Below are 25,832 nucleotides of genomic sequence, written 5' to 3'. Positions count from 1 at the left end.
TCTCAGCATGACACTTTGGCTATCTCAGACAAAAATACTGAAAAATGATAGCAATATGAAGACATAATAACTAAATCTGTGTGTGTGTGTGTGTGTGTGTGTATGCCAACGTGTGTGTCTTGACTACACAATCAACTTCTGTTATAGTTCCAGAAAGATTGACTCCATATTGGATGTTTAATATTTAACTATATGTTTTTATCCTGGGAGACTGCAGGATTGAAAAAAGGTGGGAGTAGTGTGTGTGTGTGTGTGTGTGTGTGTGTGTGTGTGTGTGTGTGTGTGTGTGTGTGTGTGTGTGTGTGTGTGTGTGTGTGTGTGTGTTGACTGACAGAAGAACACACAACTGCAAACAGAGCAGCGCCGACTTCCAGGGATCGACACACAATCAGAATCTTTCATCAAAAACCATAAACACTGAGCGTGCAATCAAGACCATACAAATGGGATGTAAATGTATTCAGACAACTCCGACTGTCAAAAAGGTTCCGTGTGTAGGATTTAGAGGGATCAATTGGCAGAAATGGAATATAATATTCACGATTATGTTTTCATTAGTGGAACTAATTCATTACCTTTAAAATGAACTCTTCACATCCCCACAAGAGAGCGGGTCCTCTTCCACGGAGGGAAGCCATGTTCTACCACCACGTTTCTACTGTAGCCCAGAAAGGACAAACTAAACACTGGCTCCGGAGAGCGTCTTTTGCAGCCACTATAGATTCTTCAACACACCAGGAAGTGGAGGATGAGGCCATGGGTGTTCACGTGGTTGCAATTTTCAACCTCACCACTAGATGCCACTAAATCCTACATACTGCCGCTTTAAAGGTTTCTTAAACTTCTACACATGCCCCAAAATAACTCCCTTAGTGCTAAAACAAATAATAATAAATGGTTTAACAAATGTATTAAATGCCCAAATACATGCTGACTCCATCATTCTTAAAGCAGCACAGACAAACTGTAAATGTAACACTGGTATAATCACTTTTTGATGTAGTGACTTGTTCGCAAGCAGTTGCAGATATGGAGCAACATTAGCATTCAGTTGGTGTTCTGTCCCAATATTTCAATATTCATTCTCGTTTTAGCTCAGTTGGGGGGCCCAACATCTCTTACATAATTTGCTTAAAATTCTGCAGATGAGAGGGGTAAGATTAAACCAAAATATTGAAAATGACGACTGTAAAACCAAATCAGTTCGCTGAAAATGCTAAAAAGTCCTAAAAGGAAGAGGATAACTGTAGAAACAGTTCATACATTTATGTGGTTATTAGAAACTCCTTTTGTTTACATGTGGTTAATCAATTGATTGTTAAGATCAAAATATTTATTGTAGCAGCTTTAAATATCAGGATTTGCTGATTTTTATAGTTAGAGATTGAGTAAATTTAGGTTTTAGATTGTTGGTCAAACAAACAAAACAGATTTCAAGATGTCAAGAGCTCTGTGTTTTTCATATTTTCTGTCAATTTATGTGATAAACAACTGATCAAAAGGACATTAGTCACACAGTATACAGCGCATTGCATGCATGATTCTACTTTATATCTACATTAATCTAATGAGATCAAACGTGCACAAACCCCCTTTATTATTCCGTGAGTGCACGTCCGTACATGTACGAGACATATACTGTATGCATGCTCATTAACATGTAGGGAGACTAGTGCGGTACATTCCTTTCACACGCATGATATGAAAAGACACCCATGCAATCAAACACGCATGAATACACTCAGTTATTTAACCCCGTTTGCCTACTAGTCAACCTGCAATCACAGCCCCACACTGACTCAGTTATTCACTCGTACATAGAAATGCTCCATTTTTTTTTTGGTATTTTTTTTGTTGTATCTTAGCTGTGTAGGGATGGGTGACATGACGACGTGTACATTTCATACAGAATTTGTATAATCAGACATTTTGCAGCTGCACTGGTGTGCAATTAATGATATTAGTCAGATTGTATGAGGTTGGAATTAATTCATTAATGAGCAGGACTGCTTTATTGGATTTTTACATGAAGTTTCATTAATGTAATGGAAGCCCTTAATTTGTCAGTAATTTAATTCACTTGATTAACCTCAACCAGCAATTTCTACTGCATCTGTAAAGTGTTTCTCAATTGATTTTCCAGGCAAATGATTATGCAGCACAACATACAGTATGTATTGTGTTTTACCTCCTGTAGCCTTGAGGAGCTTTTTCTCTGTGGCTTATATTTTATTTGGACAAAAGTATCTGCAAATAAAATAATGTAAAAATGTTTCTGCTGAAGAAATTTAGAAAAGAAAACGTTTTGATGCTAGGTCTGCAGATTATCGACTAACACAGACACTATTCTTAAAAAAAAAGATACGACAGTCGATATTTTTAAAATATATTTCTTGTACTTTTTCTAAACAATTAAACATTACTCTTTGCTGTATTGATGCGGTGGCAGAAACTTCAGTCAGAATGGTACGCCTAAAAGTAAGTTAGAATTTTTTTTATATTTGGGCTTGGGCAACAGCACAGGACTATTTTCATTATCAGTTAATCTGCTGAATAGTTTTTATGATTACTCATATGAGGCCCAAATGGCAAACACTGTTACATTTCAGAGGCTGAAAGCCAGAAGCTTTGTGAGGTTTTCCTTGAAAACGCAAATTAAATCCTAGAAATGGTCGCCGTCTACAGTTTTCTGTTGAATTACTGTTTGGTCAACTGACAAATTGTTTCATCTTTAGTGTGAGGGGACCAACTCTACAGCACATATAGACAGACCTTCGGCATCCTGAAATAATCCAAACTAATCCAGCGTCCATTGAAATCGACGCTGCAACTTTACGCGTTTGCCTGCGGAAGCTGTGTGACGGACACAAACACATGCGCGCTCAAAGGAAAGATGCAGAGATGAAGGACCGTCGGGACGAAAACAGGAGAGCGAGTGAAGGAGAGACATAACAGGCCCGCTCGTTTGTTGCCGGAAACAAAGTGCTTTTAAATGATTTACTCGTTCCCTTCATCTGAGTACATTCCCTCATTAAAGAACAGCAGCCGGCTAGCCAGACTACTGGATTTACAGACAGACCAATTTACACACACACACACACACACACACACACACACACACACACACACACACACACACACACACACACACACACACACACACACACACACACAGACAACAGGCCCTGACACAGAAGTGGGTCAGAATAACCAGCTCGGTCTCACAATGAAACGTGCAAGGGGCCCCGCTGTTTCACATTAGACATGCAAACACACACATAAACGCATACAGCATGAGCACACACACAACATGAGGAAATATTAATGTACTCTCACACCAACATGCCCCAAACAGGATATTACTTTAAGAGGTAAATATATTTATTTTTGAATGCAAAACAAACTCTCTCTCTCTCTCTTTATTTTCTTCGCTCAAGCACATGAATATACAGAAGAGTTATCCATCTTCACAGATGAAATCTACAAATCCATTTACTCATGCATAGCTCAAATGCATGTTTTTACCTAAATCCCAAAGCTTAGAACAAGATTGGGACCCAAAATCCCTCAAATACATTGTATAACTCCCTTAACAGCCGTGACGGTTATTTGCACTGGCAGATTTCCTTTCCAAATGTACATCCCGAGCTGCACGGTGCAGATGCCCATCACACGGCCACGCACATAATAAGTAGGCGTGTATGTACACAGAGCGGCGGCAAGGCTCTTTCAACAGGTGAAGGAATATCGCAGAAGAACCGGCGCTCACGCCAGACACGGCCGCCTTTCAGCAAACTGATGCCAGCGTCGGGGCGTGTGTGTGTGTGTGTGTGTGTGTGTGTGTGTGTGTGTGTGTGTGTGTGTGTGTGTGTGTGTTTTGACACTGTCATATTGAGTGTACAGCCCGCCCTCAGGCCTCACAGTGACATCCATTCAGATCTTGTTGTCCAGGAATGAGTGTCCCAGTGTTAGCCGGTGCCAACATCAGCAATGGAATCCCAACTTTGTCACCCGGGGAGCCGAGGTGGTGGTCTGCGTCTCGTCAGTCAGGGAGGGTTAAATAAATGACTACGCCCTTTTGAGAAGATTTACGGCGGGCATATTTTACTCTGACGTTCCCTCTGCAAATAAACAAGCAGGGAGCTGGATTCAGGGCTGAGGAGGAGGAGGAAGAGGAGGATGGAGCAGAACCTAAACGGGGGAAGCGGAGAGATGAGATGAGGAGGAGCAGAGCGAGTTCCCTAAAGAGGCGGTTTGTTTCCTCGTCTGTTTACTCCCGCGTGCAGCTCTTCACCGTGAGACCGTTGCACCGCACGACCGTTGCTGCTCCACTTAGAGGATGAAGCAGAGCATCGATGCAGAGGTTTCCATTCGGCTTCTTCTGCACAGCGCGAGTATGAAACATGAGTATGAAACGGTGGACCTCCATTTAGGGTGACGTATGGCAGCAGCTCACCCCAAAATTCCTTACTTGGCAGGAGTTCAGACCATCTTGTCTACAGCACAAATCAATAGAGAACACAGATTAGGGCATATTTACTCATGAGCTGGGTGATGGATATATTTTCCAACACACAGTAACTATCTGTACTGGTGCCAACACGTCTGCAGAGGAAAGATTTAGATTTATGACGGCACGTAAGCCGAGCCGTGGTGAGTAAATATCAGAAATGAAAAGCCACAAAAATCCCGGTTTATTTTATGCGTGACAGATGTTAAATATGATATACAGTATTACAGGGAGCGTGTTGTTGTCGCACTAGCAGAATATTTATTAGATTTGTTTGCTATCACTGGGTTATTACAGTAGATCGGGCTTTCACACTGTGAGCGTCCTTCACAGATCAACATTTAATCATTTCTGCATTTACAAAAAAATATTCAACGTGTTGATATTAATCATTTTAACACCAAGCTACCTCTTGGCTTTAATCCACTATCCTTGTTCCTTCTTCACTTACCGTCGAGCAAATAATCAGAGGCATCACAAACGAACTTAACTTTTGGTATTTGCTTTTAATAATACCTACTGTATGGGTCAAAGGTCAACCAATGGGTAATAATGAAGAAATTGTTTCAGCCAATCGCTCATCTCAGGCCCTGGACGCGATGTATCCTGTCTCTGCATACACTGTTTTCCTGCTTTCTCTTCAATCCTGTTCTTCTACTCACTTTTAAAACGGCAGTTTCCTGCTAAATACTGAAGAAAAAAAAAAAAAAAGATGTTGAAATATGAAGATTAATGTATATTTGCTCCTCTCTTTGTTAGGTTTGATTACCAGGAGCTCCTCCACAACTCCACCTTCTGCTTGGTGCCTCGAGGTCGACGCTTGGGCTCCTTCCGCTTCCTAGAGTCACTGCAGGTAAATCTATATTACCCATCAGCAGTACTCATCATGGACATCTCATTAATTGTATCATCACGCTTTACAGCTGGATTCCTCGACATTAAAGGACCACTTATCTAAAGACGAGAACAATTTGGTTTATCTATGGAGAGATTAGCTGTGTTGGTGTTTTTGTCTATGCTCTTTTCAGTTAGAAATCGGTGATGTCATCCACTTGCAGTTCAATTCATTTGTATTTATACCGCGCCAAATCACAACACGGGTTAATTCAGGGCACTTAACATGGTAAAGTCCTTAAAACAGAACTTTACAATATTATACAAAGGAACTCAAAAGCACATGAGCAACAACTGGGAGGAAAAACTCTCCTTTAACAGGAAGAACAAACACCTTCATGTATCGATCAGATTTAGCAATACTTGAATCCCCATCTGACAGTTGGTGAGCTGTTTGCTTGAACACAGTCCCAATGAAACCGATTAGATGAGTTTTTTTTTTTTTTATTGTTAAACTCCTATTAGATCTTTTAAAACTGCAACTTTACTTATTCAGTCATGCATAGTTACTATTATCAGTCTAAACTTAACATATTACACCAAGTTTCCAGGTGCTTTTAACACTCTTAACTAACCTATCATCTAGCCTCCAGTGTGTCCAATGTGTTACTGAATTACCAGTTATGAAATAGTACATGTGCTGAGATATATATATATAAAATATCATGTCGTCGTAGTGTGAAAAATACAGTAACAAAACACTGAGAACCAATTCAGAGTTATGTTCTTTGTAAAATCCCCTTTATTGTTCACGCTGCATTTATCCTGTGTATTTCAGGACTCTCCAGTTTCTCTAAGGCCCACATGAACAAACAGCAGAAATCCTTGCACGTTATATGCCAACACAGCAATTATCAAACCATGAACTGCTGCATTTCCCTCTGCATTGTTAGAGTGGACAAATTACACTTTCACAGGAAGCAGCCCTCGCTGAACGAGATCCAGCTCATATACATGTTCCATCAACGAGGAAGTGCACAGGACGCCAAGTGTTTACGTTCCAGAGCTGCTGTTTATGTAGTCTTTTGGTTATTGACACCTTAATGGTCACATCTGCAAGTGTTTCCCCCCCCCCCCCCCCCCCCCCCTCAGACCGTTGTGTTGTGTTGAATGCAGATTTCGCCATAAAGGCTTTATTTGCTATTTGCTCGGGCCTTTTAAACTAAAATGGGTCCATTAACACGCTCGCGCGCACAAGACACGAGCAAGCGCTTCTACAAACAGTGGAATCGTTCATTTAAGTCCATCAGTGAAACTTTCGAGCACACAAACAACGAAGGAACCGCAGGCAGGGGGAGCGAGAGAACAGTGTAAACCGGTCGGCCTGCTGCAGTTCTCTCGCCGCCACCCAAGTCGACCGTCTCACACCAGCGCAGGAAGCTGTAGTGGCTGTTTTTAGATTCGCCCAACACTGGCTACAATGTTCCCTGGCCACGCTGCTGTGTGTGTGTGTGTGTGTGTGTGTGTGTGTGTGTGTGTGTGTGTGTGTGTGTGTGTGTGTGTGTGTGTGTGTGTGTGTGTGTGTGTGTGTGTGTGTGTGTGTGTGTGTGTGTGTGTGTGTGTTCCGGAAGCATCTATAGGAGTGGCAGCCTGCCCCACCGCTGATGACTGCTGAATGGACAAATCCACACACACACAACCCACTTGGCTTGGCAGCAGGCAGCAGTCATGGTCCCTTTCTCTTCCTGCCTTCTCCTCTTCATCCACTCTTTCTCTCTCTCTCTCTCTCTTGTTCTTCTTTCCTCCGTGCCATCGTTCTCCAATTCAAGGCGCTTTTTTTTTTTTTTTTTTTAAGATTTTTCGACTGCGTACTTTTTTTCCTTTTTTTTGTTTTGTTTTGATAATTTGGTGCCAGCCGAACCCACAAAAGAACTGGCAATTACCTCTGTGGTAGGAAACTTACTGCCAGCTTTCCAAGACACACATTTGCACACTCCTCCTCCACATACACATTCGCTCAAAGCCTCCCTTTCTTCATCTCCCAACGCAAACAGACCGAAAAAAAAAACAACAACGATGCAGCACAGAGACTTTTCATGTTACCCTACCTCCGGGCGGAGAGGGGACTCGATACTATTTGAAACTCGCCCCCACGCGGCGCCTCATCTCTCGGGGAGAAGACTCGGGCAAGCCACAGGCTGCATTTCGAAATAGGGAGGCCTTGGATTGTCACTCTGCATTTGACCTTGCTGTAACCCGGGGCTAATTCTGACACGCAGACACGCGTACGAGTCCTCCAATGTGCTCGAGTGTCCTTCAGCAGGTTTATTCTCAGACGAAATGCAGGAACGTGGAAGCCCCCGGTGGGCCGGTGAGAGTGTTTGATCTCCACCGTTTCAGCTGCTGATGCTGTTCTCTGGTGGTTTAATTAGGAAAAAGAAAAAAGTGTGGGGGGGCGGGGGGGAATATATAAAAAAATAACACCCAGACCTTTCAACACACCAGACCAAAGTGGGTAGGAAGAGGAAGAGGGGAGCGGCACGGGATGAGAGCGCAGCACCGAGAAATGAAAAGTGGAGTACAGAGAGAGAGAGATGATAGATTCACAGAGAGGTGAAGAGCAAAGGGGGGGAGGGGGGAGGAAGAAAAAAAAAAGTAGTGGAACAACATCAAAAAGCTGTCAGTGAATGAGGGGATAAGGCAACATCACAAATCAACTTCAATAAAGCATTATGCCTCGACGCATCAACTGGTTCCGTATTCTCCCCCCATCTTCTCTTCCCTCTCTCTTCAGTCTTCAGTGCACCTCTTTTGCCTGCGTAGGTTCTGCAGCGGTTATACCTAATTGGCGCACGAGGAGTCGACCCTGGCAGCCGCATCAGTGTTTGCATGTCTGTGAATGACGGTCTCAAACAAACCTGCGGGGCTTCCCGGGAAAGCGGAGATAGACGTCATTACTCATTCCATCCATCCTGTAGGGGTCTTACACACACACACGCACACGCACACGCATTTACACAGGAGCATTGATCATATTATCTGCTCAGCTCGGGATATGGCAGTGCCAAGCAGCTGAGGCCGAACTCGTACCGATTGCATTGTATTCATGCAGCTGCAGCACGTCATGTTATGTTGTTTGCTGGCCCGAGGGGAGGCAGCAGCAGCTACGGAGGATGAACCAGAAGGAACCCGGTGTAACTGCAGCTGATCATATCCAATATATGTATTGTATTTTCTGTTTGCCCCGCATTATGTGAATTGGTTGTTATTGTTACCGTCTCTCGTCCAACTCTCTAAATCCGTACATGCCTGTGCAACCAGGCGGCGTGCGTCCCGGTGCTGCTGAGTAACGGCTGGGAGCTGCCGTTCTCCGACGTCATACAGTGGAACCACGCGGTCATTGAGGGAGACGAGAGATTACTACTTCAGGTAAGACACGCGGGCGTCCACGCCGGGGGAGAGGGAGGGGAGGGGGGCAATCTTGCACATCTGGCCATCCTGATGAGGGACAGATGTCCCCTCCGGATGTCCTGAGCGGGTGTCCAAGGTCTCGGGCACGCCGGTGGGCTCCCGCTGACCCGTCTTACAAACCAAGTTCAACAAGTGCGTACGAACAGCAACCGAGCGGCAGAAAACAGACTAAAATATATTTGATTTACATAATTAAAGGAAGAAAACAATTAAAGCTGTGATTGGTTTACTGATGACCCCACTGGCTTATAGTAATAATTAGTAAGGTTCATCGCATTCATTGAAAAAAGGATAATTCGGCTCTCAAGTGTTCAAGTGCTCAAGTTGACCACAGTTTAGTTTTTTTTTGTTGTTGTTGTTTTTTTTTGGTATTGTGCCATTTATTTGACAGTGACAGTAGAAATACAGACAGGAAACTTCACGAGAAACAAGGGTATTATATACAGCAAAGAACCTCAGCTTGACTCGTATATCGCACTTCTCTTAACCTCTGAGATGCTAGATTTCTTGTGCATTTTTTTAATAGAATTTCCATCAATAATGAACCCACTTCATCGTGTGATTTTTTTTTTTTTTTTTTTTTTTTACAAAGATCTGTGGCCGGTATTTGTCTCTTTCTGTCGGCGGAGAGAACAAAAGCTCCTCCGGTTTAAATGTGATCAGGGACATTGGAGAACATCCACCACGAAGCACCGTAAGGCCGGCATTACCTATATCAAACGGTGCGGTTACAGCTCGGAGCCCCTTTGAGATTAAACACCCATAAAGGCCTTAATCCCGCCTCATTTCAAAAGCACCCGCTCTCTCGTGGCGGGTCTCCCCCAGTACGCAGACCTGCAAATAAACACAATTAAAGCCAGCTAAGCCGCCTCTCTCCCGGCTGCAACCTTTTTTTTTTATCTCTCCCCCTCACGCAAATTACATCACGTCTCCTCTGCATTGATCCGCTTCGATCCCGACCAAAAGAGGACGTGAATTGGCATTCAGCTAATGAACAGGAGCGAGCCTCCCCCCCCCTCTCTCCCCGACAGCCTCCGAGCAGGGGAGACGTTTTCAAATGAGGGCAGGATGGGATTGAATGAGCTGACCTCATCGGTGGCGGTGCCTGCACGCCCGCGCCGACTCGCGGGTGGAAACGCACGCCTGTCGAGACTCTCGCACATCTTCGCGGTCGGAGGGTGAGGGAGTGCAAGACTGACACTTCAGTCTCGAGCGTGGACGGTGGTGAAGTTGTCCTTCGGACGTAGAGAAAGGAGATTGGAGGAGCAGGGTGAAGGAGTACAGCTCTGGTGGGTGAAGAGAAAAACGGGCCGAAAGGACGAGGACGCAACATTTTTTTTTTTGGGGAAACGAGACGTAGCGGCCTCCCAGCTAAATTATCTGGCGTTCATTGGAAAATCTGTTAGCCGTGTTAAAACCGCAGGTTTCAAAGGAGTCAGCTGCTGTACAACCCCTTTCCCTCCCTCCCTCCCCCCCCTCCCACCGAATTCTACATGGGTTTCTTCCACTTTGATGGAGTCAAACAGCTTAACTCTTGGAAGTAATTAAATAAATTTTAGTGATTCATTTGAAACCCGCTAATTTATCGTTACTAATTAAGGTCTAATTATCTTAACAACGGGCCTCAAATCAGCTCCGTGTCAAACGCTTTTAGGGGGACCAGATTAAGCAACCGCTCGAATTAGTTTTTGCAGTTTTGATCGCTTAAATGCCGTTTCCTCTCTTTCTCTTTTCCAGTCTATATTTAAAAACACACTGCTCGCTTAATCAATAGGGGAAAAAATATATATATATTTGTAGCTATTTGAGTTCTTTCCATTCATCTTTTCTTTTTTTTTTTTTTTGTCATTTCACAAAATGAATCTTTTGTTCTTCTCTTCAGGTGCCATCGACAGTGAGAGCGGTGGGGAATGAGAGAGTCCTGGCCCTCAGACAGAGGACCCAGATGTTGTGGGAAGCCTACTTCTCTTCTGTGGACAAGATAGTCCTCACCACACTGGAGGTCAGCCCGAAGCCGCGGCACGCTCGGCATCAGAAACCAACAAAATTCATCTGCACGTTTTTGTGAAGTTTAGAGCTCCAAGCTCGGTGAAGCTGCGGCGACCTTCTCGACGGATGAACTGCTTTGTGTGCTTTGTTTTCTCAGGATTGTACATTTTTCTGTTGATAAAGAAGAGGGGGTGGGGGGGGGAAGGCTCTCTGATCAAAAGTCTTACAAAAATGTGTTCGGACATACATGACCAACCGAGGTGGAGGAAAACTAGTTCACGGTGGTTAGTTATGGGCCAAACGAGCTCGTTAGCTCAGTTGCTAACAGGAGTTTTGATGCGTTCATGAGCGACTGGGAAAGTTCCAACCTCGGAGCGGTAAAATACACTTGAAAGCCACTCGACTATCCCGCTAAGTAGGAGGTATTTGAGAACTCTGAGAAGTAGGTTTGTCGTCACTTGACGTTTGTGGTGAAAGGAAGAAATGTACTTGCTCTGAGGTGAAACAGCCAGACTTGGTTAGAAATTGTAAAATAATAAACACGGCAGTAAATTAAAAAAAAAAAAAAAAAATCTAGAAAGACAAATGACATCCTCGCCTCCATTTCATCCTTCCGTTGGTTTAGACGGATGATGACGAGGTTGTTGGTCACTTTTTGGGGATTCTGACTGCAGAAATAGTCCGTTTCATTACTGTCTGAACAACTACTCCTCTTCTTTTTTTTTTTTCCAGCAGAATTTTCACACGATAGAAAGTTGGCAAACAACAATCACCTCCATTTGGGTTTATCAAAAATAATTCCTCCAAAAGGTTTTAATCTTAACTCTGGGAATAAGTCGGCTGAACTTTGATTGAACTCGTGCCATCAGTGCTTCTGTCTATATGTCCCGCACATACGCACTAACTCCAAATACCACCGAGTGTTTTTGCCCACCTTACAAATCTATTCAGAAATGCGCAGCAGCACAATATTTCCAGTGAAAACATCTCCCAAAAAGAAGCCACGGCTATAAACCCAGATTTCCTGTTATACACGTGGCCGCAGTCGCCGCCTCTGTGCGTTTCACCGCCCGTGCGCTACCATCAGTCGTCTTTCAGAGAGGCTTCCCAACGGAGCTTTCGCATTTGATTCAAGCCACCCTTCTATCATTATGATTACAGGGTTGGATCCCGGCCCGTGATCGCGGCCCGTCTCGGCTTCGTGTTGCGCCGCGCGCAAGGAACATTTCAAAGCGGTCCGCATCCGATCCACCTGAAATCTCAGAGAAATCCCCCCTCATGTATAGAAATGATATATCATTACATTGCAAATATCAGTCTCAACCTGACAGTTTCTCCCTCACAGCTTGCTATTATCAGACTTAGGAATGTGTCTTTTTTTTATTTTTTTTTATTGCTACATGTCAGGTTGAGAAAAAGTTTCCTAAACGGAGGGAAAAAAAATAGAGCTGCTGGGATGATTCTCCCTGATTTTCACACTTCTCGAGTCCAGTCCTTGCTCACGCAGCATCTTCCGCTGCTCATCTTTTGTTTTACCTTTCAGTCTTTGAACGAGCTGCAAAAAAAAAAAAAAAAAAAAAAAAGCACTTCAAAGGTAGTTGCACCAGCTCGGAGAAAGTCATTTGAAGGTTGTGCCCAAGGGTTAGGTGATGCATGTAAAGAAATACCAAACTCCTTATACGAGCAGTTTTTGCGCACGCCGCCGATGTCAATTTTAGCACGTTATAAAAATGTAGGAAAACGGCAAGATTTAACCCTGCTGAAATCACCCGGAGAGTGGTACACAATCGGATGTTTTATAAAGGCGAGTCTTGCCAGCCTCTGGTGTATTTGCTGTTGGGGATTTATGCCGGCGATAGTAAAGGAAAGGTTCTGGAGGTTGGTGATAAGCTGCTTATATACATACAGCATGCAGAGGGGGAGCCTCTCCCCCCACGGGAGACAGCTGTGCAGTCAGCCTGAGGTCAGTGAGGCAGAGGGCTTCAGAGTGGAGGCCAGTGTCGCCGCTGCGTGAACTCCTCCTGTTGGTGTGCAATGGGAAGTACACGGAGCATGTCGTCGGGGACCTCCGAGACAAGTGCGTCAGGACTTGGAACTGCTTGTGCAGTTTACATTAAGCTCCGAAACTCTCATCCACCGGCTTAGCGGGAAGACAAATGAATGTAGTGCGGGCTCGACGAGCACAACAGCCACTTGACTGCGTAAAGCCAATATGCTTTTCCGTTCTTCTCGCATTGCAACCCACGTCCACCCTCATCCGTGTTTTTTTTTTTAATTTTTTTTTTTAATTTCCCTCCTCAGATCATTAAGGACCGTGTGTTTTCTCACATATCGAGGAACAAGTACATGTGGAACTCGCTGCCGGGAGGCCTGCTGGTCCTGCCCGAGTACTCCACTCACCTTGCACATTTCCCTTTCTACTACCTAGGATTAGGTAAACACACTCCTCCATTTTAAACGAGTTTGCACAATATGGAAATCTTGATTCTCCGTCTCGGATGTTAATCAACACTCCGCCAGGAAATTGCAATCAAATATTTGCTGAAGTCCTCGTCCGTGTTGGTTTCAGTTCTTCAGTCCTGCTAAGATATGCCAACACATATTCTAATGACTTCTTCCTATTTGAACCCGTTGGTTTTCAAATTACATCTCGTGGCGCAAGTATTTGGTTGTGGAAAAGTTTGGATACTCCCGGTGGAAGGTGTTTTAAATGTTTAAACTATTGGATTTACATCGTTTTGATGATCCTTGACTAATCAACACACGTGCACGTTTATATGTTTGTACTTCGAGGAGCGTCTTGTAAAACTTTTAGATGGGTAAAACATTTCATTTGTTTTTGGTGACCTTGCTTCAGGGGTCAGTCCAGGTCAGGAGTTCACTGCTGTCATCCACGCCGTCTCTCCATTGGTCTCCCAGTCTCAGCCAATCATGAAGCTACTTCAGGTGGTCTCCAAGTCAAAGTACTGCTCTCAGGTAAACAAGCCAAATTCAGCGTTAACATTACGACGGAATTACTTGAGTGCTTTTGAATCGGGAGATTTTAGCTTTTGATTTTTAATACATTTACAAACATTTCTAAAATCTTGTTTTCACTTTCACGTTATGGGATACTAGAGTGTAGATTGATGGGCAAAAATCCAAATTCTATCAATTTGAAATTAAATCTACAACACGATAAATGGCGCAAAAAGTGAAAGTTTAAACACCGAAGTGACTCCGCGATATAAAGATACACCAGTGGGCGAGCCGTCATGTTAACATGAGGGAGGATACCTCTGCCAACCCCTCCTGGTTGATTGATGTCAGGAGCTATTTCCAATCAATCTAATTCTTCCGTCAGTGTGTATGTGACATGAACTTCCCTCCTCCTGCTCTTCCAGATCATCATTCTGTGGAACAGCGAGAAGCCGCCACCCAATCGGAGCAAATGGCCTCCTATGCCTGTCCCCCTCACCGTGACAGACGGCAGGAGGAAGGTGAGGTTGCTGACATCTGAGTGGCAGAATGACAAACTGTCTCTCCGTTTCTGGATCCCTCACTCTTTGTCTGTATCTGGTTGTTGTTGGGTTTTTTTCTTCCCGAATCCTTCGCCCTGATCTCTCGTTTTTCTGTGTCTCGCTTTCTATCCGTGTACATCTGACACATCTACTGATCCATGCGGCGTTAACTTTCATAAATGTCACTCATCCTCAGCTTTTCTTCTGTCTCCTTTTCTTTTCTTTCTTTTTTTTTTTTTTTTTTTTAAATCCCAGGACAAAATCTATATTGATTCACTCATCTCACTCACTCGATGTGATTTACTGTAACACGATCATCTCTCTCTCTCTCTCTCTAATGGTCTCTTTAGAGCACGAGCCAGGAAACGTGTAGACTACAGTACCGAGACTTACGACTGTGTTGTTGTTGTTTTTTTTTTCCTCCTCGCAGACCACCAGTCGGTTTCTACCTCACGTTGCCATAGAGACAGAAGCAGTGCTGAGTCTGGACGAGGATACAGTCCTGCTGACCAGCGAGGTGCGTGTAAATGTGTTACTAACAAACACAGCGAAAGCAGATGCACATAAGAACGAACTGATGGCTCTAAAAGAATGTGGCGACAATCTCCCGAGTGTTCCATGCGCGTCCCTGCAGGTGAACTTTGCCTTCCTGGTGTGGCGGAACTTCCCCGAGCGGATCGTCGGCTACCCTCCCAGGAGCCACTTCTGGGATCCCCTGAAGCGCGCCTGGGGCTACACCTCAAAATGGACCAACGACTACTCTATCGTCCTGACTGGAGCTGCCTTCTACCACAGGTGCATCAAAACCGTCAAAATAAATCGGAACGGGAAACTCCATCTCGAACGTGAACTCTTTTTTTTTTTTCCCCAATACGCAAAGAATCAAATGCAACACGACAAAACACTTTTTGAAGAACGGGCAGGAAAAATGTGGACGCGTTAAAGGAGCCAATGCAAAAAAAAAAAACAAATAAGAAAAACCAATAAACTGAAAAAAAAAATACAAAGAAAATACAACAAAAAAAGAACAGCACGTTAATTTAGATGATTCTTTTTTTTTTTTTCCAATTATGTTTTGATGTTTACTTAAAATAAAGATCAAATCAGACTGAATTCCATAAACTATTGTAATTAAGTCTTCACAATTAGAAATAAAAAAATAAATCTGAGTCTTGTCTCGATCTCCCAAAGGCAGAATTCAATTTAATAATTTTAATATATAGTGCCCTTAATAACCAAATATCACATCTAAATTTAGACGCACTCATACAGATTTGACATTAAATATGTGGCTAAGTCATTTCTTGCTTTGCATGTAGATGTGTGGGGGTGGGGGGAGCATTATTTTTTTTACTGTAAAGCGCTTTATATTTTATTTGTACGAAAATTGGTTTACAAATAAAGTGTGATTGATTGACCGACTTTAAAGATCAAAACATTTTGCCTTTCGGAGATTAACAACTAAAAACAAGCGACAGCTTGACGTATCGCAGCAGCGAGCGTAAAAAGCAGGCAGTTCAATTTGACAAGCAATAAGAGACAATCAAACGGAAAGAAAAGGCGTCCAGAATAATTATTTGTGTGTGTGTGTGTGTGTGTGTGTGTGTGTGTGTGTGTGTGTGTGTGTGTGTGTGTGTGTGTGTGTGAGAGATGCGAAAAGAAAAGGCGAGACTGAATTACTCAGGAATTACTTGAAGCAGTTTGATTAATTCAAAAAGCCAGAAGTCAATTATGGCAATGGCAAAGCGATGCGAGTCCTTATACAATGTGAATGTAATTACTCCTCAGACGGGGCACTTTAAAAAGCTGCTGACAGAAATGGCCACATTGTCTCAAAGTGTCACATGGTTTTAACAGTTTAATATTTCACAATTGATCTACTTTTTTAATGTATGTTAGTAAAAAAACAAAACTGTGACAATGACCAAATCCAACAACTTTGAGACAGGGAAAATGTGGTTAATTTTACTTCCTGAACACAATTATATTTTTTTTCAAAGGGAGACGGTGATGGTTGCTAAATCTGAAATTGTAATGCAAAATGACTTCACTGCACTGAAAATCCCAGTCTCCAGTTTTGAAAACTGAAGGAATAGAGGCCGCTGCTCCGGTGGGAGGGGGTGGGTGGGTGTGGGGGGGTTTGGCTGGTTGTTCACTATAGATCTGAAATCCCACCAGAGGTGAAATGGTTAACTTGTCCTAGATACGCATCATCGACATGCACACTGTACACACCGTGCGCGTCAGGCCACGCCCGCCTCCTCACGGATTCGGCTCTCTCGACCTTCGCTTGAGTTCAATTACGTGCGGATCTTTCTTTCCTGTGCGAGACATTTCATTTTAGATTTGTTTATGTGCTTGTCTAAACATTTTTACAGTATTGCGAGTGCAAGCGTGAGAAGCTGAAATGGTCACTAGACACTAATATTAGTGAAACGGAACGCACTGGTGATGAAATATTTTTGCAAGAGGAATATTGAAACGACTTGGAATGAAGCTGTTGGTGGAAAAAAAAAAAAAAATGTTGCTATTTGAATATATATATATGTTTCATGGCTTTAATTAAGACTGTACTGAACCCATGTGTAACACGTCTACCTGCCCCACAGGTACTACCACTACCTGTTCTCCCACTACCTGCCCCAGTCTCTGCGGACGCTGGTGGATCGCACCTCCAACTGCGAGGACATCCTGATGAACTTCCTGGTCTCTGCTGTAACTCACCTGCCGCCCATTAAAGTGGCTCAAAGGAAGCAGTACAAGGAGCTGCCCAGTCCACAGGTAAGGTGTTTCCGGCTGTGGTCTCGTCAGGACAGAGCTTTGACGGTAAATGACGTGTTTTGTCTCGCCTGACCTCCCAGGGTACGAAGAGCGTCCCCTGGGCCAACCCGGAGCACTTCAATCAGAGGCAGGAGTGCGTCAACGCCTTCGCCAACTGGTTTGGCTACATGCCTCTGGTCCACTCCCAGTTCCGCCTGGACCCGGTGCTCTTCAAAGATCAAGTGTCCGTCCTCCGCAAGAAGTACAAAGACCTGGAGAGGGCATAACGGTGACGGACGGACGGACGGGCGGGCGGGCGGACGGAAAAGCGAGAGAGCATGGGAGGTCTCGTCTAAGTGGCCTTTTGGACAGACAAATTGACCGATCCGCGTCGGGACAGTCAGGATGTTGTACTCGAGTACTGTGTGGAACGAGGACAAAAGCGGCGGCGGCGGCGTCCATTTGCGGACAAATTACAATCATCCCACAGACCCCGGTGGTCTGTTCTGGACCGTATACACATAACCACGAAGAGAGAGAAGTCTTATCGAATTTTGGAAAGAGCTCCGAACGATTCTCCAGCCTCCGCGAGTCTGGTAAAGACCGCAGAGGAGGAACATTTCGGGTCCTTGAAAGAGTCCCTGTGAAAGGGCCTCACTGAGGAAGGACAGTCTGTCTGGAGAGCGGGGAAAAAAAAAAAAAAAAGTGTGAACACTTCTGATGTCGGCGCTACCGCCGTGACAAAGAGGAGGAGAATTGACTATCTCATGCCAGGAGCACCCGAGGGACGGGGACCGGCGTTGGCGCTGCGCACTCCGGCTGTCGAGGTGTTTCTCAGCGTTACCGTGCGGGGACCGTCGCCAAGGAAACGGGATCATTTCACATCAAGATGCTAAACTGTAAAACCAATAAAAATGATTTCTAAACGCAAACCCCTGGCACGGTGCTGCGGAATTGAAAGTTTTTGTTCTCCGAACCGCCTTTAAACACCCGACTCAAAGGAGAAGAAAAGGGCGCATTCCTTCCGTCGGAGACGAAGGAAAGATATCGTTTCACGTTACATCTTTAGGATACGGACGTAAAAGGAAACGTATCGGCAAGGCTTAACCGTGACCGGCCAATTTCATGTCCCGTAGCCGAAGACGACGGGGAAGAATCTCCAGCCTCTGCCTGCCCTTTGCACGCATTGCCAAAGATGATACCGTCGCACGTTTTCTTAAAAGCTTGAGCGCAGAGGGAACAATTTTGCGGCGTGCGGACAAAACGATCGTGTTGATGCGAACGTCGAATATCGATGATTCCGATATCGGTCATCAAAAGTTTTGCGGATACATTTTCTGGCGTTTCAACAAATCATTTATATTTTACGTCCAACTCGGCATGGTGCTTTACAGTTCCACAGTGCACGAGTACGTTTAAGATTGTATAAACTTCTAGAGCTCAACCAGACTGAGGTGAGGACATTAGGACATTTCCCTGACGCGGTGTGGACGTAGAAGGGGGGAGGCGGGGGTGTTTTCACGCAGTTTAAAAAAAAAAAATGGTGCGGTTTTTCTTTTTCTCGCAGCCGATTTCGGTGTAGAATGAATTGGCTGTAAAAATCTTATTTTCAAATGTAATTACGTCAAGTGAAAGTGCTGCTCGGTGACGTCCTGCGACTGCGTTGTCGGGAGCCGCCGATGTGTAAAGACGGATGAGTGCGGCGGGTCGGGGTCACGGTGTGCATCATGACGAGTAGGTGGATACGCGCCGGTGTACTTGCGTGTAATTTCAATAGTGGAGGAGATCGTGCCTTCCCACGTCAGCCCTCGGGGTGAAGACTGACACAATAGAGCGCATACTGCAGAGTCTGAGTGGGCACGGCCTGTATTCAGAAGCAGGAGTCAAAAAAAAAAAAAAATATGTATACATATACGTGCTCAGGATTCTTTTTTTTTTTTTTTTGTAGTTTATTTTATACAAAACAGAAATGACCCAGTGGGCCCAGCTTTTGTCCCACAGTGTACAAAAATAAATTCACAAGCAAGTCTCTGCACCCTCGGGCTAAACGGGTGTGATGCCTCGCACTCAGGAAGCCAATCTCATTTAAACACACTTGCGCACACACACACACACACACACACACACACACACACTGTACAAAGCACCTGAGATACGTAGCTGCCGGGGGGGATCATTTCAATCCTTAACCCATAGTGTTTTACACCCAACAAAGCGTATAACGGGCGAGAGTTCCTATTGTAAATGCAGCCGTCGGATCAGCTCCTTACCTGCAAGAATTACCTGCGATGAATTTGGAGCCCGCCTGGGGACAAAACACCATATATATATACGGTGTTTTACACATCTTTGTTGTTATTTTTATTTATTTTTTTAACCTGTGGCAAAACAGGTTTCAACTCATTATTCAAACTGTATGAATCCAAAGTCTATGACTTGGGAAAAAAAAAAAACACAACACGAAAACAAAACACAGTTACCAACCGTTGTAGAGCTATTGGAAAACGTGAATTGGGGCCGTCAGCTGCCTTGTACAAAAACAAGAATTATTCTCGGCATTGAAGTTCATCAGGTTGACGCAAGTTTATCCTTTTTTTTTTTTTTTTTTTTTTCGGCTTTCAGGTCTCATCCTATCTCATTATTAAGTTCATTGTCATTCACAGGAAACAACAGAAGCTCTGACGTGAAAGTGAAGTTTCGGTGATGAAGTGCCGACACGGAGGAGGATGACGTTCCCGTATCCAAAGTCCTACAGGAGTTCCCTCGTTTCATCCGCTCTTCGTTATGCAGTCCGTTCGCCTGCGGAGGAACGCTTCTCCGAAGAAGTCTCATTTCCTGTGCGTCAGCATGGCGTTGACGTCCCACAGCAGGTTCCTCATCTGGTCCATCAGAACCTTCATCTCGTGGTTCTTCTGACGTACCTTCTGCGGGATGCGGCGCGACACACACACACACACGATTCGCATTAGTCAAACTTTACAGATATTGTCCGAAGATCAACACCCTAATTTTTGAAGCCGAACATGATGCAGAGCTTCTGCGTTTCCTCACTTGCGGCCCGTGGCGACTCGACACGAGCGCGTGTCTGCACTGCCACCTAGAGGAACCTACGGGGAATGTCTACTCGGAAATAAATCCCCTCTCAGTTCAGTTCGGCTCGGTGTCGCCGGTCCCACTTGATAAATTATGGAATGTGGAATTAATATTTTAAAAGTTTAGAGTTTTAATATCAAAACAAAAATGGCTGACCAAGCCGCCGGGTGAAAATATGCCAAACAAAGGTATGTTGGATGTTGTTTACCAACCAGCACAGGGCTGCAGCAAGTCAGTCGATGAATCAAGCTGTTGATCTCGGGGGAAAATGATTTCTGGCTTCTTAAATGTAAAAGATTTGATGCTCTTTTGTGTGTGTGTGTGTGTGTGTGTGTGTGTGTGTGTGTGTGTGTGTGTGTGTGTGTGTGTGTGTGTGCGTGTCATGCACGATAGTAAACTGAATACATTTGCCTTTTAGATTGTTGGTCAGACAAAAGAAGACTGTAAAAGATACCACTTTTGGTTGTGGATAATGATTGTATGATATTATAACGAGCATTGTAGTCTCCCATTTTGAGTTCAGGAGACAGACACCCTCTTTACTTTTAAAATCAGGCTTACAACTTTTTTTGTTGTTGTTGAATCTCGCAGGAAGACCTGCTATAAAGCACTCGCCTCCCGTCCTTTTTCTTTCACTCTCTGTGCATTCATATGCCGACATCGCACGTATTAACTTGTCTTGTCTTCTCCTCTCGCCCTGCAGTTTGTGATATTTCCTCTCCCAGTACCTTTCAGCAGTTGCACGTTTCTGACCTGCGATCGCTGGCCTCATCGACCTGCCAAGTGTTTATCGTTTTCGTCTCTCTATGCTATCCTTTTCTCTCTCTGCTCTCCCATCACCTCCAACTGTCAGGGCAGATGGCCACCCCACCCGCCGCCTGGCCGGGTTCCGGTTGGAGGTTTCTTTCGGTTAAAAGGAAGTTGAGATTTTGGGTTCCTGTTGTAAAGTTATTTTGCGAGGACTTTACAACCGAGATGATTTCTATTGTGTTTTGGCGATATATAAATAATATTGAAAAAAAAAAAGAAAAGAAATTATAATGGTCTTTTATCACCGATCTGTACTACTCGCTAACATTTTAGAAATGAAACGCTTCAAAACGACTGAATGAAAAAAATAATCGGTGCATTAATTCGTCGTTGTTTGGAGCCCTAAACTGGCAGCGGTGTCGCTACTTCGCATCGTTTCTTTCCTTGCTTTGTGCTTCTCCAGTAACTCTTACTGGAATTTGACACCTTTTTCTAAAATCCTTCAAAATGAACTGTTTGATTGGTGGTGATCACGTACGACACTGAGAAGAGACTAGAAACCCACCTCCAGAACCTCTTTTCTTTCCTGGTTGACAGCAGGACTGCAGGGATCCACTCTGACAGACGCCAGCTCATCTCCAACGTATGGCACAAGCTAAAGACACAGCACACACACAGCGTGTTATTAAAGTCTCCTTCCCTTCCCTGGGTTTTTACGAACAAGGCTGTGATGCTAAAAGATCATTTAAAGAGTAAAGAGGGGGGGGGGGCAGATAATTCTGCAAATGCATTTTTTTTTTTTTTAATCAAGGTTGGATGAAACAACGGCGTCACTGAATCATAATTTAAAAAAAAGTTATGTTGTGTGGTTACAAAACGGCGAACAAGGTTGTTGTTTTTTTGCAGAACAGTGATTCAGAGCATATTCCTGACCTCGGGTGGCCCCTCCTGCAGGTCAGAGGTCATCTCCACGCAGCGTTCGTACAGGAGCCGGAGCTTTCGGAAAAGCAGGGCGAGCTGCCGGAGGTGCTCCTGGAGCTTCCCGAAGCGGTCCTGGTACATCGCCTGGCTCTGAGTCACCCCGTTAGGCAGCTGAATCAAAGACACACAGCGCGGCTCTTATTGGCTTCCTTCTTACTATTGCATTCTTACTTCCAAAGGCAGTGTTTCTCCGTGTAAAAGCTGATGCTGCAACGCCCTCTTTTACAGGCTGGACGCGAGATCTGGGAACATGTAGGTACGGACGTGTTGCCGCTGGGTAGAAGGCGTGAACCGCGCGGAGTCCACGCCGTTTAAGCAGCACAGGCAAAACGATGCGGAGCGTAATGAACGACAACAAGCTGGGAGAAGTCAGTGGGGAAAAAAAAAAAAAACAACCCAGGGAGACCCAATTAGAGACGAGGATCGGGTGGAGATGGAGGGATGAGTAAGACGGAGGCTGAAAAGCGTGCCACGCGGATGCATCAAAATCACCGGACAAATTCAGACCGGCGGGAGACGCGGGGGAACGCTTTAGACTAGAAAACTAGTCGGTTAACGTCCAAACGCATCTGACGGGAGACGGTAAAGTACAGCCCCCGTGCTCTGTTCCCACGCTGCTACAAAACAAAGTGAAGACGTTGTGTCAAAGGAAGAAAAAAAAAAAAAAAATCCCCCTTTGGATGTGGATGTTATAAAACTGAATGTCAGTACAGCTACTTTCCCATCAAAAGAAGATTGCTAACGTTATTATTATCATCATCACTACTATCCTTGTTGTTGTTGATGTGTGTACACATAGTCTACATATATTTGATAGTCAGAGAGTCTTCTTCTACGTCTGTCTTTTACCTGCGTGGCTCGTGTAATCTGGAAGATCTCCATGGTGCGCGTGACAATGTCCTGCACCGTCTCCTGTCCGATCCTGCAGAGGAACACGGGGGAGATCTCTCTCAGGGCTCCCTGAGGAGGCATCGGCTGCTGCCCCGCAGCGGGACCGGCGCCGGGCGCCAGGTGAGGAGGCTGCTGCTGCTGCTGTTGTTGTTGTTGCGGAGGCATCCCCGCCATCCCCGGCTTCTGGGGCAGGGAAGCTGCCATACCTACACAAGTCTGCAGGAGGGGGGGGGGATTGGAGAAGATAATGACGTCACTCTTGAATATACATATTAAACTCGTATCGATAACTTACTAAAAGTGACTGGAAGAGTTTCGGCATAGCGTTAAGCGAGCTCCTGTACCAGGCTACCGCACTGACCCTTATATTCGTGAACTAAAGATATTAAAGAAACGTTTCGACTAATCTTCGAGGCTTTAAACCTGCTGGCCTGAACAATAAAGACTCATTACTGAAGGCATGCTAGTTAGCCTCGAGCTTAACTCGCTGGCGACACGTGCAGAAAGCCCACCGACCTTTTGCTGAACGCTGTCCAGATATATATCCAGCTTTGCTCCAGTTGTTGCAAAAAATAAATATATAAAAAAAAAATAACGTTTGCTTTCGTTAGTATCTCGAAAGGTACATTATCACGAGACGTTTCCGCCGATTTCCTTCAGGAAAAGCGCAGCGCGTCGTTGTCATGGCGTCACTTCCGGGCAGAAGCGAGACGCATTTCCGTTTGGCGCCGCTGGAGGGAGAGCGCGTTGCTGAGTAAAAGGTGTTGTGCACTGACCTGGACCTCAATTCAACACACCAATCTTTAAAAAAAAATATATATATATATAACTATCATAGTGTAAAAAAAACTACTTATATCTGTGAAGTATAGATGCATCATGAGAAAAAAACCTAGTCAAAAGTACACAGAAAAATACCTCCGCCTATAATTTATTATTGTATATTTAATTATTGGACTAACACAACTAACCCTCTGCAGGTGATCACGTTATGACCTCAGACACATCAGGAAAAAAAAAAAAAAAACTCTGTTGATAAAAGAAAGTAGGCGTGGCAGTATTGCTGCACAGCACTCCTAGCGGACGGTGGCGAAACTGCAGGTTCACAAATAATAATTAAAAAAATAATACGAATGTTGTATGAATTACAAATTACGAATTGTTTATAATTTGTGTTGGTTATCTTTGTATTCAAATGATATTTTAGGATTCAGTAAGTGCTTAACAGTGGATCTTGGGTTTCGTGGTTCCGAACTTTCGGTCCAGCGGGAAATGACGTTTTGGGGGTCAGACAGGCCGGTCAAAGGTTAAAAGGTAACCGACCTCAAACGGGTGTAACATAAGGACATTTAACTGCCATTAATGTCTCTCAACGATAACACTGAACTGACATTCATACCGACCTGACTCAGTTAAAACAGAATTTTTTTTTTTTTTTTTTAAATTTTAATAGCAGATAGATAATAACAAAATGCTTCCTCACCATGTTTTGTTTGGACTCCGGGAACAGTTAATAGCTGCACTGTCGGTGGTCGGCGCTCTTATCGCCAAGATATTTGTTTAATCTGGCTTTCAGTACAGCCAGTGTACAACTGCCCTTGTATAACGTTGGCGAATGCTTGCTGTCAGATCATCGCCTATTTTATGAGTAAATAACAATGTTGATGGTCGCGTATTTATTTTTTTTTAAATCTGGCTTTCCAATGAGCCTATGCGCAGCTGCTGTTTTGTATGAGTGTGTGTGTGGCCTGTATTTTGTTTATGTTTTCATACATTGACAGTAGGTCTTTTTAAGGATCACAGAATTTGGTTCTTGTGAGTCAGACTTGTTTTGATTACAGGTCGAACAGACCAATGAGATTCAGCAATGGAAAGTAATCTGACATCCTCCGTGATTTACATGAGATCAAAGGTGGCCCTCATCATGCCAGAAGGAAGTAGGCTACATTTTGTTTTCAGGTCATGTGCCTCAGAGTGAAAATCCATTTGTTGACCTTTTTAGAAAATGATTAAAATGCAGGTGTCAGTATTTGATCAAACTAACAGGCAATAAAGTTTAATTATAAAATACACGAGTTCTACGTGCCAAAGAAAAAAAAAACAACAACACCTGTCTCTGTTTGAATATAATTTCAATTATTTTCAAGGACTATTTTGCACTTCTTTTACTTTAGTACAGTCTGTATCCTGTTTTTGACTTTATTATTTATTAGTTTGACCTCGTCACTATTTTTTGTAATTGTAGTGCGTGCTTACTGTAGAGTTTCAGTTGAAACTTCCTTGGTGTCCTGAAGGAAATCTGATCTGCATGAAGGGATTTCACACGCTGACAATGAATGTTGGCTCGGACATTTCGACATACAGTCTGGGTCTGCTGGTGAAAATACTTCTATTTTCCTTCTTTTCTTTTCTTTTTTTTTCAATGCAAACTTTTTCAGTACAAATGACATTATGAACGTAATAATTTAAGTGAGACATTGAATCTCTAAAAAAAAATATACATGAATTTCAGATTATGACTTGAAAAGCCCCCCCCTTTTGCTTTGATGACAGCTGCACTTTAACTAGCCAGTTTATACAAAGCCATGTTATCCCAGCGTGAGCTCACAATGTTCCAAAGAGCTTCTTGTGATGTCAGGAATGTTTTGGTTTTTCACAATCTTCTGGCCCCATAAATGTTTAATTGGTTAAAGTCATGTGACTGTGGAGAAAATAGTCTTCTTTGGTCTTCAAAGCTTTGAACTGTGTTTGGGCTAATTATCTTGCTACAGTATGTATGCTTTTCCACTAGGAGGCAAACTACAGGGTGGAGATGTCTCTGAAGAATGGAGTTTCTACTGCAGGTGTCCAACTTTAGTGGAGCAGAAATTGTTGTGTTTCACTGGAGGATTATTCGGTTTTAGTTTGTTCAATTTATTTACAGGGAACATGTGCAACATACATTCATCTTAAAAAGAGAAAAGATGCTTCGTACCCGATTTAGCTGCTAGTTAATTTCCATCTGTATTCCCTGGACATAGTGAGTTGAAACAATACAACTAACAGACTGACAG

The 25,832-nt window shown here is 43.9% G+C and overlaps 3 protein-coding genes across 3 annotated transcripts in view; 1 reads left to right on the top strand and 2 right to left on the bottom strand.

Annotated features, from left to right (window-relative positions):
• LOC138617350 (exostosin-1c) overlaps positions 1–18,318 on the top strand; it is a 69,093-nt gene extending 50,775 nt beyond the window's left edge. The window contains exons 2-11 of the mRNA XM_069692297.1: positions 5,270–5,363; positions 8,666–8,773; positions 10,698–10,817; positions 13,106–13,238; positions 13,662–13,780; positions 14,188–14,283; positions 14,735–14,821; positions 14,939–15,099; positions 16,914–17,085; positions 17,166–18,318. Of these exons, the coding sequence (XP_069548398.1) occupies positions 5,270–5,363; positions 8,666–8,773; positions 10,698–10,817; positions 13,106–13,238; positions 13,662–13,780; positions 14,188–14,283; positions 14,735–14,821; positions 14,939–15,099; positions 16,914–17,085; positions 17,166–17,351 (1,276 nt within the window). The 3' untranslated portion in view covers positions 17,352–18,318. The remainder of the gene's footprint in view (positions 1–5,269; positions 5,364–8,665; positions 8,774–10,697; positions 10,818–13,105; positions 13,239–13,661; positions 13,781–14,187; positions 14,284–14,734; positions 14,822–14,938; positions 15,100–16,913; positions 17,086–17,165) is intronic.
• The window catches only part of LOC138617335 (ephrin type-A receptor 7-like), a 360,848-nt gene that overhangs the window by 65,635 nt on the left and 269,381 nt on the right, over positions 1–25,832 (bottom strand). The gene's annotated exons all lie outside the window — the stretch shown is intronic.
• On the bottom strand, positions 19,007–23,471 carry LOC138617407 (mediator of RNA polymerase II transcription subunit 30). The gene is made up of 5 exons (XM_069692404.1): positions 23,296–23,471; positions 22,738–22,995; positions 21,841–21,999; positions 21,473–21,562; positions 19,007–19,988 (listed from the first exon to the last, which is right to left on the bottom strand). The coding sequence occupies exons 2-5, from the start codon at positions 22,981–22,983 to the stop codon at positions 19,893–19,895; spliced, it is 591 nt and encodes a 196-aa protein (XP_069548505.1). The 5' UTR covers positions 22,984–22,995; positions 23,296–23,471; the 3' UTR covers positions 19,007–19,892.

This window comes from Brachyistius frenatus, unplaced genomic scaffold (genome assembly GCF_029030835.1).
Source record: "Brachyistius frenatus isolate BFR_SWC_R1_liver_20210118 unplaced genomic scaffold, ASM2903083v1 Contig_2, whole genome shotgun sequence".
In the NCBI taxonomy this organism is placed as follows: domain Eukaryota; kingdom Metazoa; phylum Chordata; class Actinopteri; family Embiotocidae; genus Brachyistius; species Brachyistius frenatus.
The sequence above is the reverse complement of the archived record's forward strand: the minus strand, read 5'-3'. Positions and strand labels throughout refer to the sequence as shown.

Coding starts and splice junctions, on each gene's coding strand:
- LOC138617407 (XM_069692404.1), bottom strand. CDS start 22,983: ATGGCAGCTTCCCTGCCCCAGAAGCCGGGGATGGCGGGGATGCCTCCG. Junction 21,563..21,840: donor TGCAGGAGGGGCCACCCGAG/GTCAGGAATATG, acceptor CTGTGTCTTTAG/CTTGTGCCATACGTTGGAGA. Junction 19,989..21,472: donor AAAGAAAAGAGGTTCTGGAG/GTGGGTTTCTAG, acceptor CGCATCCCGCAG/AAGGTACGTCAGAAGAACCA.